Source organism: Gobio gobio (genome assembly GCF_949357685.1).
Source record: "Gobio gobio genome assembly, chromosome: 1".
Lineage (NCBI taxonomy): Eukaryota > Metazoa > Chordata > Actinopteri > Cypriniformes > Gobionidae > Gobio > Gobio gobio.
This window is the reverse complement of record NC_137097.1, coordinates 81,968,503-81,985,434: the sequence shown is the minus strand read 5'-3', so window position 1 is coordinate 81,985,434 and position 16,932 is coordinate 81,968,503. Positions and strand designations below refer to the sequence as shown.

At 38.8% G+C, this 16,932-nt stretch overlaps 1 protein-coding gene across 1 annotated transcript; it reads left to right on the top strand.

Moving 5' to 3' along the window:
* Nucleotides 1–13,371: 13,371 nt before the first annotated feature.
* LOC307123490 (uncharacterized protein) lies at nucleotides 13,372–16,174 on the top strand (the record flags this gene model as incomplete). Its single annotated transcript, XM_079812036.1, has 3 exons — nucleotides 13,372–13,472; nucleotides 15,109–15,208; nucleotides 15,287–16,174. 3 exons carry the CDS (start codon nucleotides 13,372–13,374, stop codon nucleotides 16,172–16,174), a joined length of 1,089 nt encoding a protein of 362 aa, XP_079668162.1.
* Nucleotides 16,175–16,932: the final 758 nt, after the last annotated feature.

Below are 16,932 nucleotides of genomic sequence, written 5' to 3'. Positions count from 1 at the left end.
GATTCCTGACTTGATTTTTTGATTTCAGGCCTTTAGTCTCAAGATATGCATTCACCTTGACAATTTCATCTTTGTTTCCAAATGTAGTAATTTCAGTTTTGTCTTTGTTTAACTGAAGAAAGTTTTGGCACATCTAACTGTTAACTTCATCAATGCATTTACATAGAGAGTCAATGGGGCTGTAGTCATTAGGTGATAGGGCTAAGTAGATCTGGGTGTCGTCAGCATAGCTGTGGTAAGCCATTTTGTTATTTTTCATTATTTGGCTGAGTGGCAGCATATACAGATTGAAAAGGAGTGGTGCAAGAATTGACCCTTGTGGGACTCCGCATGTCATGGATGTCCACTCAGACTTATGGTCACCTATACTCACATAATAACCTCTCCCTTCTAAATATGACCTGAACCATTTGAGGACCATTCCAGAAAGCCCAACCCAATTTTCTAGCCTGTCAAGAAGTATGTTGTGGTCAACAGTGTCGAATGCAGCACTGAGGTCCAGTAGTACCAGAATTGATGTTTTACCTGTATCTGTATTGAGGCGAATATCATTTATTATCTTAATGAGGGCCGTCTCTGTGCTGTGATGCGGTCGGAAACCAGATTGAAAATTGTCAAAGTATCCGTTTGAGTTTTTTTGAGAATTTGTTCAGCTGACTGAAAACAACTTTTTCAATGATCTTGCCTATGAAGGGGAGATTTGAGATTGGTCTGTAATTGGTCAATATGGTCTTATCCAGATTTCTCTTTTTCAGGAGAGGCTTAACTACTGCGGTTTTTAGGGAGTTTGGAAAAGTCCCAGAAAGAAGTGAGGCATTTACCACTTCTAGGAGATCTGCTTCTAAACAGTTAAACACACTTTTGAAAAAAGAAGTGGGGAGTGTGTCAAGGGCGCAGGTTGATGTTTTAAGGTGCTGTACTGTTTCTTCTAAAATTTTACCATCAATTGCTTCGAAATCAGTCATAGTAACTTTCTGAGGCTGTGGTCTGATCTGACTCACCCCAGAGAAACTCAAGGATGTGCTGATCGCATTTCTGATATTATTGATTTTCTCTGAGAAGAAGAAAGCAAACTCACTACATTTGCTGTCTGAGAGCATTTCACTGGGAATGTGACTCGGGGGGTTTGTTAGTCTCTCTACAGTAGCAAAAAGAGTGCGCGTGTTGTTTATGCAAAAGAGTTAGAAAACTTGCTGACAGATGGTCCTTTCACACGATGGAAGATGAATAATCAATATTTCAGATTTCAGTTTGTATTGGCATTTATATAGAGCTTTCATATGTACTACTGTACACCCAAAGCGCTCTACACTCATGTCAGGGGTCTCTCCTCAACAACCACCAGTGTTCAGCATCCACTTCATGATGCGACGGCGCGAGTGCTAAACACACACCAGCTATGGGTGGACAGAAGAGAGGGTGATAGAGCCAGTTCAATGGATGGGGATTATTAGGAGGCCATGATTGGTAAGGACCAACCAATAAGAAGCTTCTTTTTTTATTCACATGTCCAGAGCCGCTGCTGTTACATGAAACTATCACTTGGTGGCTCATAAACAGATTGTGTTACTAACTGACAGTATATAAAGCCCAATGTATACTTTCATGTGTACGCCAATGTTTGCAGAACTCGAAATTAACACTTTTTCACGGTGAGGACATTTTCCCACCGGTTAAGTGATGCGTCACAACACTGGTAGGCCTAATAGCAGTATCACCGGCGGGCGGGGGTTTTTTGGAGTTTTTCCCTCTTCTCCGTCATTGCCTCATTAATGTTTGCAGGTTCTTTATTTGCATTGGGTTTAAATCCAAAATATTGTTAAATAGGCGGTTTTACATTTCGCTTAGAAACTAATCATCTTGCCAGCCATCTCGCCTCAATCTCGTAATGTGAAATCTGACTCCTACTAGCAGAAGGACTGAATGAAAATGCAAGTTCCCTTGACAGCAAATAGCTCTTATGAAACAACAGAGATGTATCGTTTGCTTGGTTACTGCTGTAGAAAATCAGCGCCATGCTTATAAATACAGCTTTACACAGAGACAAGAAAAAAAGAAATGCCATCAAAACGAATCTGAAGACTGGCAGTTATAAAAGTCAGGCAGTATAAATCTCCAAATTTAATAATTATATTTTTCCTCATAAACTTACATTTATGCATTTGGCAGACACTTTTATCCAAAGCGACTTACAGGGACAATCCCCCTGGAGCAACATGGAGTGAAGCAACATACCTTGCTCAAGGACAAACTGGTGGTGACCGCTGGGATCGAACCAGCAAACTTCTGCATATCAGTTCCATGGTTTAACCCCCTGGACCACCAACTACCAACTACCAACTACCAACTACCAACTACCAACTACCAACTACCAACTTCAGGTGTGGTGAACAATGATGCGTGAATGAGGCATTTATATATAGCGCTTTACTATGTACTGTACACACAAAGGGCTTCACAATCTCATTAGGGGTCTCTCCTCATACACAACCTGGATATTTTTGGCACAGTTGTGGCCTAATGGTTAGAGAGTCCAACTTTGTTTTTTTTTTTGAGAGTTGAACTTATTACCCGATGGTCGCGCGAGTTTGAGTCTCAGGAAATGTTGACTAGGGCAGTGAATGAACAGGGGTGTTCCACTCTCATTACTCACAAATAGGGATGAAACGATTACCGGTTTCATGATAAACCACAATAAAATTTAATGACGCTTAGTAATATCTATAAAATTTAATTATCATTAAAAAGTTATTTTTGAACTTTATATTTGAACTCGCTATTGAATCACGATTCATTTGATTCTTAGCATTTTAAATCGATTATTGGCCGAAATAAACGATTCACGATTCAAAATGCACGTTTCAAGATTTTACATTTTTAAATTTAAATAAAGATTTAAAAATTTTTAAATGTCAGGATTTGTAATCGATGCATCGAGAAAACGAGTGAATCGTTACACCCCTACTTACAAGGCATTACCTGTTCAAATAAACACACATGACCCAGCTAAACAGTGTCTTACAAGGCATCAGCTGTTCAAATAAACACACCTGACCCAGCTAAACAGTGACTTACAAGGCATTACCTGTTCAAATAAACACACCTGACCCAGCTAAACAGTGTCTTACAAGGCATTACCTGTTCAAATAAACACACCTGACCCAGCTAAAAAGTGTCTTACAAGGCATCAGCTGTTCAAATAAACACACCTGACCCAGCTAAACAGTGACTTACAAGGCATTACCTGTTCAAATAAACACACCTGACCCAGCTAAACAGTGACTTACAAGGCATTACCTGTTCAAATGAACACACCTGACCCAGCTAAACAGTGACTTACAAGGCATCAGCTGTTCAAATAAACACACCTGACCCAACTAAACAGTGACTTACAAGGCATCAGCTGTTCAAATAAACACACCTGACCCAGCTAAACAGTGACTTACAAGGCATTACCTGTTCAAATAAACACACCTGACCCAGCTAAACAGTGACTTACAAGGCATTACCTGTTCAAATGAACACACCTGACCCAGCTAAACAGTGACTTACAAGGCATCAGCTGTTCAAATAAACACACCTGACCCAACTAAACAGTGACTTACAAGGCATCAGCTGTTCAAATAAACACACCTGACCCAGCTAAACAGTGTCTTACAAGGCATTACCTGTTCAAATAAACACACATGACCCAGCTAAACAGTGTCTTACAAGGCATCAGCTGTTCAAATAAACACACCTGACCCAGCTAAACAGTGTCTTACAAGGCATTAGCTGTTCAAATAAACACACCTGACCCAGCTAAACAGTGTCTTACAAGGCATCAGCTGTTCAAATAAACACACCTGACCCAGCTAAACAGTGTCTTACAAGGCATCAACTGTTCAAATAAACACACCTGACCCAGCTAAACAGTGTCTTACAAGGCATCAGCTGTTCAAATAAACACACCTGACCCAGCTAAACAGTGTCTTACAAGGCATCAGCTGTTCAAATAAACACACCTGACCCAGCTAAACAGTGTCTTACAAGGCATCAACTGTTCAAATAAACACACCTGACACAGCTAAACAGTGTCTTACAAGGCATCAGCTGTTCAAATAAACACACCTGACCCAGCTAAACAGTGTCTTACAAGGCATCAGCTGTTCAAATAAACACACCTGACCCAGCTAAACAGTGTCTTACAAGGCATCAGCTGTTCAAATAAACACACCTGACCCAGCTAAACAGTGTCTTACAAGGCATCAGCTGTTCAAATAAACACACCTGACCCAGCTAAACAGTGTCTTACAAGGCATCAGCTGTTCAAATAAACACACCTGACCCAGCTAAACAGTGTCTTACAAGGCATTACCTGTTCAAATAAACACAACTGACCCAGCTAAACAGTGTCTTACAAGGCATCAGCTGTTCAAATAAACACACCTGACCCAGCTAAACAGTGTCTTACAAGGCATCAACTGTTCAAATAAACACAACTGACCCAGCTAAACAGTGTCTTACAAGGCATCAGCTGTTCAAATAAACACAACTGACCCAGCTAAACAGTGTCTTACAAGGCATCAGCTGTTCAAATAAACACACCTGACCCAGCTAAACAGTGTCTTACAAGGCATCAACTGTTCAAATAAACACACATGACCCAGCTAAACAGTGTCTTACAAGGCATTACCTGTTCAAATAAACACACCTGACCCAGCTAAACAGTGTCTTACAAGGCATTAGCTGTTCAAATAAACACACCTGACCCAGCTAAACAGTGTCTTACAAGGCATTACCTGTTCAAATAAACACACATGACCCAGCTAAACAGTGTCTTACAAGGCATCAACTGTTCAAATAAACACACATGACCCAGCTAAACAGTGTCTTACAAGGCATTAGCTGTTCAAATAAACACACCTGACCCAGCTAAACAGTGTCTTACAAGGCATTACCTGTTCAAATAAACACACCTGACCCAGCTAAACAATGTCTTACAAGGCATTACCTGTTCAAATAAACACACATGACCCAGCTAAACAGTGTCTTACAAGCAGTGTTGGGGAAAGTTACTTTGAAAAGTAATGCATTACAATATTGCGTTACTCCCTTAAAAAGTAACTAATTGAGTTACTTAGTTACTTTTTAAGAAAAGTAATGCGTTACGTTACTTTTGCGTTACTTTTTCTCACCTGGGATGGGCTTGCTTTTTTATTTTGTTTTTTAATAGCAAAAAAAGTCATTTTTTGTGCAAATGTAAAGACCTCTTCATACCAAAATTTAAATAATAGGCCTCAGGCTGAGGTAAAAATGTGTTGCGATTCTGGATAATGGAAGAATAGGACGCAGGAGAAAAAAGTTTTACCAATAAAAACAAAAATCTAGTAATTTTTGCTCATGGCTTAACTGAATCATCAAAATCATCACGACATTGGTCAATAAAGGTAGATTTAAATGCATAAAAATATTAGTTTTATTTAACATTTATATATTTGAGGTTTGCATAGTACTCTGATTTTGCATTTGACTGATTTTATCAATTTTGAGGAGTACAGAATCTTCATTGTGCAAGTGAGATGAGTAAATGCTCACATTTAGTCTAGAACTACAATAACACATTTACACACAACACCTCTGCACTTACTCTCACTTTTCTCAACATGGGGAAAGGAGAGCTGTCAGTCAAATAAATGTGAAAAAGAAACTTGCGTTACTTTTTTGAAAAAGTAACTCAGATATTTTGTTGTAAATTTGAAAAGTAATGCGTTACTTTACTAGTTACTTGAAAAAGTAATATTATTACGTAACTCAAGTTACTTGTAATGCATTACCCCCAACACTGCTTACAAGGCATTACCTGTTCAAATAAACACACCTGACCCAGCTAAACAGTGTCTTACAAGGCATCAGCTGTTCAAATAAACACACCTGACCCAGCTAAACAGTGTCTTACAAGGCATCAGCTGTTCAAATAAACACACCTGACCCAGCTAAACAGTGTCTTACAAGGCATCAACTGTTCAAATAAACACACCTGACCCAGCTAAACAGTGTCTTACAAGGCATTAGCTGTTCAAATAAACACACCTGACCCAGCTAAACAGTGTCTTACAAGGCATTAGCTGTTCAATTCAATTCAATTCAATTCAAATTTATTTGTATAGCGCTTTTCACAATACACATTGTTTCAAAGCAGCTTCACAGAAAGTGCATTTCATAAATGTACATTGAAAAATGTTAGAAAAGAGAATGTTAAAGAAAAATGTTAGGATAAGTTAATCAATCATGTATTATTTTAGGCCATAACAACGCTGGCGTTGAGTCGTCTCTTCACAGGCGTCGAGTCGTCTCATCACAGGGGCATCTGAAGTCTCCATGAGAGGCTGGATACAAACTGGAGCTGACGAACTAGTTACCTCGGGACTAGTGTCCCGAGATAACAACAGAAAAGCAGATGGGAAATAATTAGCATAGCTGCTGTTCAGAATATTAATGCTGTTGGTGCGATTTAACTGTAGTATAAAACTTATTTATAATGTGAATGCTTGGCTAAAGAGATGCGTCTTTAATCTAGTTTTAAACTGGGACAGCGAGTCTGAACCTCGAACAATATCCGGAAGACTATTCCAGAGTTTAGGAGCTAAATGTGAAAATGCCCTCCCTCCTTTAGTGGACTTCGATATCCTAGGAATGACCAGAAGCCTCGAGTTTAGTGATCTTAAAGAGCGCGATGGATTGTAGGGCGATAAAAGATCAGTTAAATACACTGGAGCTAAACCATTTAGGGCTTTATAGGTCAGTAGCAATACTTTGTAATTGATACGGAACTTAATAGGTAACCAGTGTAGAGATGATAAAATTGGTGTTATATGATCATATTTTCTTGACCTAGTAAGCACTCTAGCAGCTGCGTTTTGGACTAACTGTAGCTTGTTTATCGATGATGCAGGACAACCAGCTAATAAAGCATTACAGTAATCTAGTCTCGATGTCATGAATGCATGAACTAACTTTTCTGCATCAGAAATAGATAGCATGTTACGTAGCTTGGCAATGTTTCTAAGGTGGAAAAATGCCGTTCTTGTAACATATGAAATATGACTTTCGAAAGACAAGTTGCGGTCTAATATAACACCCAGGTCTCTTACTGTAGTGGATAAAGTGAGAGGACATCCTTCCAAGTTAAAGTTGTATTGTGAGAGGTTTTGTGGGCAATTTTTTGGACCAATAAGTAATACCTCCGTTTTATCTGAATTTAATAGCAGAAAATTACATGTCATCCAGTGTTTAATATCATCAACACACGCTGTCAGTTTAGATAATTTAGCTTTTTCATCTGGTCGTGATGAAATATATAATTGAGTGTCATCAGCATAACAGTGGAAATTAATTCCATGTTTTCTTATAATATTACCAAGTGGCAGCATATATATAGAGAATAGCAGAGGGCCTAGCACGGATCCTTGCGGCACCCCATAGTCTACTGATGTTATCTTTGATTTTTCCCCATTTAGACAGACAAAATGGTAGCGGTCTGATAAATACGATCTAAACCAGTTTAATGCCTGTCCCTGAACACCAGTGTAATTTTGAAGTCGATCTAATAGTATTTTATGATCTATAGTATCGAACGCAGCACTAAGATCAAGTAGAACTAGTATTGAGATACAGCCTTGGTCAGAAGCTAGAAGTAAATCATTTGTGATTTTAACGAGTGCGGTTTCTGTGCTGTGATGCGGCCTGAATCCTGATTGAAATTTTTCATAGATATCATTTTCTTGCAAGAAAGAGCACAATTGAGCGGACACAACTTTTTCTAGTATTTTAGACATGAATGGAAGATTTGATATTGGTCTGTAATTTGCTAGGTTATTATGATCTAATTGTGGCTTCTTAATGAGAGGCTTTATGACTGCCAACTTGAATATTCTTGGAACATGACCTAAAGATAAAGACGAGTTAATAATATTGAGAAGAGGCTCTTCCACTACAGGTAACAACTCTTTCAGTAGTTTAGTGGGTATTGGATCTAATAAACATGTTGTTGGTTTAGATGCAATGATAAGTTTATTTAGCTCTTCCTGTCCTATGGTTGTAAAGCGGTGTAGTAGTTCTTGAGGGGCGATAATTGCGGTTGAATCATAAGACATCATTAATGATTGTACATTTACAATTTTGTTTCTGATGCTTTCTATTTTGTCAGCGAAGAAGTTCATAAAATCATTACTACTAAACTGTAAAGGAATATTTTGTTCAGGCGATGCTTGTTTATTTGTTAGTCTAGCCACAGTGTTAAATAAAAACCTTGGATTATTTTGGTTATTTTCTATTAGTTTGCGGAGATGCTCAGCTCTGGCTGCTTTTAGGGCCTTTTTATAACGTGACATACTTTCTTTCCATGCGATTCTAAAAACCTCTAAATTAGTTTGTTTCCATTTACGCTCTAAGTTACGAGTTTCTCTCTTGATAACATGTGTAGCACTGTTGTACCATGGTGCTTTAGTTTTCTCTCTAACCTTTTTTAATCTAATTGGTGCTACAATTTCTAATGTACTAGAGAAAATGGTGCTCATACTGCTAGTCATTTCCTCTAGTTCATCTGTTTGTTTGGGTTCACTTAGCAGCTGAGACAGATCAGGTAAGCTATTTGAGAATCTATCTATAGTGGTTGGAAGGATTGTTCTGCCTGGTCGATAACGTGGCGCAACATGACAGATTTCAGCAGTACGCAGTATGCAAGTTACCATGTAATGGTCAGTGACATCATCACTTTGTGGTATAATATCTATATCGGTTGGGTTGGTTCCATGTGATATAATTAAATCTAGTGTGTGATTAAGACGATGAGTGGGACCAGTGACGTTTTGCTTGACCCCAAAGGAATTTAATAGATCTGTAAACGCAGCCCCTAACGCGTCATTTGTGTTATCTACGTGTATGTTAAAATCTCCAACAATTAATGCTTTATCGACGTTGACCAATAGATCTGAGAGAAAGTCTGCAAACTCTTTTAGGAAATCAGCATAGGGCCCTGGAGGTCTATATACAGTAGCCAGGGCTAGAGATAATACAGATTTCTTTCTTACATCTAATAGCGTAACATTTAGCACTAGTACTTCAAATGAATTAAACCTGTGACCTGTTTTCTGGGTAACATTTAGAATATCTCTATAGATTGTTGCAACACCGCCGCCACGACCAATCAGACGGGGCTCATGCTTATAACAGTATCCTGGTGGAGTAGACTCATTAAGACCGAAATAATCATTTGGCTTAAGCCAGGTTTCAGTAAGGCAAAGTACATCGAAACTATTATCTGTGACCATTTCATTTACAATAACCGCCTTAGGTGTGAGCGATCTAATGTTTAGAAGACCTAGTTTTAGAAATTGTTTTTGTTCACTAATATTGCGATTTTCTGGTTTAATCACAATTAGATTTTTCCTCGATCCTACAGTAGATTTAATGTTTGACCTCACTAAACGCTGTTCAAATAAACACACATGACCCAGCTAAACAGTGTCTTACAAGGCATTACCTGTTCAAATAAACACACCTGACCCAGCTAAACAGTGTCTTACAAGGCATCACCTGTTCAAATAAACACACCTGACCCAGCTAAACAGTGTCTTACAAGGCATCACCTGTTCAAATAAACACACCTGACCCAGCTAAACAGTGTCTTACAAGGCATCAGCTGTTCAAATAAACACACCTGACCCAGCTAAACAGTGTCTTACAAGGCATTACCTGTTCAAATAAACACACCTGACCCAGCTAAACAGTGACTTACAAGGCATTACCTACTCAAATAAACACACCTGACCCAGCTAAACAGTGTCTTACAAGGCATTAGCTGTTCAAATAAACACACCTGACCCAGCTAAACAGTGTCTTACAAGGCATCAGCTGTTCAAATAAACACACCTGACCCAGCTAAACAGTGTCTTACAAGGCATTAGCTGTTCAAATAAACACACCTGACCCAGCTAAACAGTGTCTTACAAGGCATTAGCTGTTCAAATTAACACACCTGACCCAGCTAAACAGTGTCTTACAAGGCATCAGCTGTTCAAATAAACACACCTGACCCAGCTAAACAGTGTCTTACAAGGCATTAGCTGTTCAAATAAACACACCTGACCCAGCTAAACAATGTCTTACAAGGCATTACCTGTTCAAATAAACACACCTGACCCAGCTAAACAGTGTCTTACAAGGCATTACCTGTTCAAATAAACACACCTGACCCAGCTAAACAGTGTCTTACAAGGCATTACCTGTTCAAATAAACACACCTGACCCAGCTAAACAGTGTCTTACAAGGCATTACCTGTTCAAATAAACACACCTGACCCAGCTAAACAGTGACTTACAAGGCATCAGCTGTTCAAATAAACACACCTGACCCAGCTAAACAGTGTCTTACAAGGCATTAGCTGTTCAAATAAACACACCTGACCCAGCTAAACAGTGTCTTACAAGGCATTAGCTGTTCAAATAAACACACCTGACCCAGCTAAACAGGGGCTGCGTTCGAAACCGCATACTCCCCTACTATATAGTATGCAAAAAACAGTAGGCGAGCGAATAGTATGTCCGAATCCTCAGTATTCATAAAAAAGTAGGCGAGAATTACCGGGCGGATGAACTAATTCTCGCGAGATTCGGACGTGCGTGTACTTAAATTGCGTCCGAATATGCCTACATACCTAATATATAGTAGGAGAAAACAGTACGTGAATGGAGTAGTATGTCCGAAACCTCAGTATTTATAAAACAGTATAGGCGAGAAATCCCCGGATGGCCTACTGCGTCCGCCCAGATTCTGAAGTGTGCAACCGATGGACACTTTAATATCCCATGAGGCCATGGGGAATCATCATTTTCGAACATGTCGGAGGACGGAGACGCAGCTGTTTTCAAGTGTAAGTACCACAAACTGAACCGCTGTTAATTGTATTTAAATTTCATATATTTAACAACTGACGAGGAAACTGTTGGTTTTAAGACATTAATATATATTAAATATTGATATATTAAAGGTATTAAATAGCTGTAAAACATTTCATTTTCATATAGTTAACGCACCAGTCGTGCTTCATTAAGCACACATACTTCTGAAGATTTGTTAATCATCGTTTTCTTGAAAGCATTACTTTAACTGTGTACAAGAACCTGATAAACGTTTGTTTAAAGAAAAGGTGTGAATGCACTCTTAACCATATGCAATATAGACGTTTCCTAAATGTGCGTTTAACATTTGACAGGGGACATTTTCGATAAGTATTGCAGATGACATCACAGCATGAAATAGACATCTGATCAGAATTATGTGTGTGCTATAATGTAGAGTTCCCTGTTGTCATCACTGCTTACTTAACATGAACGTCAGTAATGTTAATAAATCTACATAAAGTAACTAAACATAAGTTATCTTTTTTATTTGTCCATTAGTACTGTTGATGAATTGAGGAACATTAACACATCAGCAACTACCTCAACATTTAAATGTAGTATTGAGCACATACACTTTTATGCTTTTATCAAGGTGTTGTTTAAGATCCAGGTAAGATGAATGTTGTCTGATGTTACAGGGGCAGAAGAGCACGTGTGTGTTTATCTGGTGGAGACTGGAGAGAGGGTGATGAAGGAAGGCTGTCATCAAAGGCTTTGAGTATACTACAGAAACGAATAAAACATCAATTTAAATCTTAAGTTGTATTTTATTTTAATTTCAAACAGAGTTATTTCAGCACTTTTCTGATTCTTGATGTCTGTGCATTTGCTGCAGAGCTCCTGTGGATGAGCCTTGCTCAAGGAAACCTTCTGCTTATCAGTTCAGTGTTTAGCCCACTACACCACAAAAGTCATAAAGCTGCAATACAAATAGCATGTAATTGTAAAAATATTACATTAAATATGGCAAGAAATGGGATGCTGACAACATGAATTGTAAAGCTTTAAGTAGTCATGCTGATGGAGACACACTGATGTTTGGAGCAGACACATCAGCAGTCAGAGATTGTCCCACACATGTTCTCCACTCGTGCTTCAGGGTTGTGGGGTTCAGGAGGACATGATGGATGGATAGGACAGGCGAAGGTGTTCACGGTGGTCAACTGCTTCATCAACATAAAGCCACAGAACTGGTACAACTGTGTTGAGATGGCAGCAGATGTGGGCTTCACCGCCTGTAAATGTGATAGTTTGTTAGAACAATACGTTTGAATAAAGCTTTGTTTCATGTGTTGGTGACTTATTCATTTGTGATGTTTACTTTTATTAATTATTTTACTCATTAATTCATGTTTCCTATTGTTGTCAGTAAATAAAATATTTTATTAACTCATGCATTCATTCATTGCTTGACTGAAAATTGGTATTCACATCGGCTGCATTTGTCTAGTGTATATTCATGCATCGCTATGTCATATGACAAGTTGCATTTTGCTTGTTTTACTAAAACAATATAATTTTCAGTAAAAAAATTAAGAAAAAGTAATATAATTAAGTATTGGTCAGCATTTGTCATTATTATTGTAAGTGTTTTAGTGGGCTAGCAATGCAATTCATTCTGGGGTAATCTTAATTTTTAATAGTGATACTTATATTTTTGGAGTATAAAATCAACAGTTTTCTCCAAAGGTGAGATCTTGAGCAGCTGAAAGACGTCTCTGTGCAGACACTGAGGGAAACCACACAGGTCGGGCTGTGGAGTTACTGATGCTTTGAGCTGTTACTGCACCTGTCACTCATATCTTTTATTTTATAATTACATGGTTGTATCTTTAACAATCATAATGATAAAACAAAACAAATATCATGGGTTTGCATACATTATATACAAAGAAAAAAAACAATAATAAGGTTAGATATCTTTGAATAATTCATCATAATGCAATAAAAAAAAGCAAAATATAAACGAGATTTAGGCCAATTTTGCTTGTGGATGAAATTTTTTGCATATAAAATAAAGAAATTAACAACATATTCAAGAGATCACGGTTTTGGTAAGGATAAAACTGGGTCAGATGGGTTAATATCACAAAATAAATGGGCAGCTGTTTCTTCAACAAGACCACAAAATTAGCAAGTTTAATCAATATTAAGATATTTATAGATCGATTAATTAAACCTGTCACTCGTCTTTCAAGTCGTTGCGCTTGATATGTTGTAGGTCACATGATAACGTCAACATGGCGCATAAAGTGAGGCTCGCATTCATACTTAACGAGATCAGGCAATAGGTGTGTTCGACATCGGCTGCGGCTGGAAGCAACTGATTGGCGAGAGTAGCCGCGTGCAGGCGGGGAGGAGCTGCAAACGGAGACGTGAAGTCGGACACTTTCTGCTTCCCGTAGTGATGCTGCATTTACGTCAGTCATGGCAGATCACGTGGCGTTTGCTTGCTTTATCGCAGACGAGCTGGAAGCGATAGAAATTCCATTCTTTTTGCATGAAATTGAGCCCAATGAGCAACGAAGGTGAGTAAAGGTTCAATGTAATAAGTAGACCTATTATTATTTTTTATAAACTATACGTATAAGAATTTAATTTTAAAATTACTGCCTAGAATAAGAATACTGTAGGCCTATTGCAAACCAAATTAAGTGATTTAATTTTTTTCTAGTCTTAACTCTTTACAATCAATGTATGTAATAGGTGGCTCTGTGATCAATACATAACTACTATTGCTAGCCTATTGGTTTAAATATAGATAATTATTCATTCTGTTTACACAAAGAAATAATGGACTTTTATTCCTATTTCAACACTCCTGTATACCCTACTTATTTGATTAAAAGCCCAGTTCAACATAAAACATTGAACATTACATTTTTACTACCTGGGCCCCATCTTGCACCCAGCGCAATTGACTTTGTACACCGACGCATGTGTCATTCCTATTTTGCACCCGCGCAAAGCGCGCTTTTCCCTCCACAGAAGCACGTCGCTAAACTAGTGAATGAACTTGCGCTACCTGGGCGGTTCAGCGCAAAAAAGGAGGCGTGTTCCGGCGCAAACAATCCCTGGTGCTATTTTGCTGTTCCATTAAACAATTGCGCCACTGACCAGAAAAAACCTAGTCTAAAGTCAGTGGCGCGTTGTTCATTATGCTATTTTAAGGGCGCATGCTTGACCATAATGTATACCGTGCACAACGCGCATACACTTTGCTCATGTAATCTACACAGATGCAACAGTTATTTTTGCAAATCATAAATTGTTACACTAAAAAATATTAACACATGAGATGACGAAAATCATTGTGGTGTGCCACGAAGATGTGAAAAAATAGGCATAAATCTAGCTTACAAATTATTCAGGCTAATTGAAGTCTAATAATTAAGGATAAGACCTGTTTGCCCAATAGTGGCAACTTCTGGCAAGACATATATGTATATAAGGACATCTGACAAATTGGTTTGTCCGTCAAGAACCAGGAAAAAAATCGGTGAGGGTGGACGCAGCGATGTCCTCTGCTGGCGTCAGGTCCTGAGTAGAGGCAGATCCACCTCCCGTTACACGGCGTGCCCGATTGATGCTGGCAAGCTTGGACTTTCCCCGTCTTCTGATGTCATTGTAGCGCTTGCGGCACTGGTGCGACGTCCTGGGGATGCCATTGCCAGCTGATGAAACAATTGTGGCTATTTCCTCCCACGCCTGTTTAACCGACGCTATTTTGGGTGGGTTTCTCCCATCCCCATACAACACAACTTCTCTGTCTTTCACTGCTCTTACAAGCACATCAGTCTCCTCGGCTGTGAACCGCTCCTGGCGTGCGCCTGGTAAATACGCCATAATAATAGCAATCCATAATGGAACTTGCGCACCTGCTTTTAAAGGGAATGTTGGATGACGCTCGGATTGGTTTATTCACGTTACGCCCAAACCACACCTATGAATAATGAAGCTACTTCAGACCAACCCATTTTAGATTTGCGCCGGGCGCAAGAGCCATTTATCCCGCCGGGAAAATAGCAACAGCGCCGAGACCCGCCCACAAAGTTACTTGCGCTTCTCGCTTTGACACTTGCGTTTCAGATCGTTAAAATAGGGCCCCCTGTGTCTTCCGTTACATGTATATAGTGAGCACAATTTTCTTTCTGTTATATACAGAATGGTTCCAAAAATTGTGAATTTTGTGGAGGATGTTGTCCCTGTCTACAGTCCCTCAGAATTTAGAGGGCATTTCAGGCTTTCCAAAGAACAAGTGGAGGTGGGTACAATATAAAATTAATTTAACTATTACAAGTGTTAGCATGTTGTCTTGATAACCTATTTTCTACTTGTACAGGATGTCATTACCACCCTTGGTCCTGTTTATATGAATTTACAACAGACCAAACTGCCACTCACAAACAGTGTCCTTGCCTGCCTTTGGACATTGGCCAATCAAGAGTCATATCGTGGGGTGGCAGATAGATTCAATATCTCAAAATCCACTCTTGCCAAGCATCTCCATGAGTTTTGTTCTTATGTTAATACATACATGGCCCACTACATTTCCTGGCCAAGAGGCCAAAGGCTGGAGATGTCAAAGTTAGGGTTTGACGCAGCAGGTTTCCCCAACACTGTATGTGCAGTGGATGGGTGTCACATTGCTATACTGAGACCCCATTGTGATAATCCCATAGCATACATGAATAGGAAACAGTTTTATTCTGTAAATTTAACTGGGTTTTGTGACAGTCAGCGGCGCTTCTGTCACATCAGTGTGGGTCACCCTGGGAGTTGGCATGATGCCAGGGCATTTCGCTTCACAGAGGTTGGTCGTGTTCTCGATGAAGATCCTCATTCCCTTGTTCCACAGGGAATGTACATAATTGGGGATTCTGCCTACCCCCTGTTGCCTCAACTTATGAAGCCTTATAGAGACAATGGCCACTTGTCTGCTAGGCAAAGATACTTTAACAGAAAGCTCAATGCTGCCCGTGTGGTCATTGAGCATGCATTTGGCATTCTAAAATCGAAGTTTAGAAGGCTCCAATGCATGCATATGAGAAGCATTTCAAATATCAGTTCAGCAGTCTCAGCATGCTGCATTTTGCATAATCTTTGTTTAGAGCCCAGTGACCAAGTTGTTGTGGTAGATGATGGTGTTGATGATGAACCACACCCCCAGCAGCAACCCCACAACACTAATGCATCTCATTATAGAGACCAGATTTGTGGCCAGATCTAACTTGTATGTATATACATTTAACATACAAAAACTGAAAAGAAATGAGTGTTTATCTGGACTAAAACTTTTGTTCTTACGTCAGTAATTTTTTTTTTTTTTTTTTTTTTTGGCAAATTACACTCTTCCTGTGAATTATATATATATTGTTTTTGACCAAATATGTTTTTGTTAATTAAATAAGAATGTTCTTTGAGATTTGGTGACTTCTCTTTCACTGGTTGAACACACAGCAAATTGGATTCAAGTCTAAGTTGGTGGTGGTGAAAAACAAACAAAACATTTCATATGGAGATTGATTGACGTTATGTGATATAGATTTTTTTTTAAATATATAGATAAATGGGTTAGTAAGAGAAGGAGTTGGGTGTATGGTGTTAAATGAAAGGAAATGGTGTTCTAAACATGCAGACAGGTCAATACTGAACATAGTTTCAGTACATAACTCATGTGGCATAATCAGATTTCTTAAACTGGACATTTTTTTACACCTCTGCGGTAGACTAAACACTTGTATCAGATTGTGTATAATTTCATCCAAGTCTTTTTGGATGCCTGTATCTCCCTGCACTTTAAACGGAGTTCCCATTTTCATTCATAACTTTAGCTTTGAAATACAATAGATTGAATGTTACCAACATGCAGTCGTTTCAGTGCAATTATCTTGTAAAAGTACTTTTCACTTTGTAACTTGGCAGTTATAAATGCCGTTTAACATGCGCAAAGTGTGTAACAGATAAATGGCAGGATTTGTGTTGAAA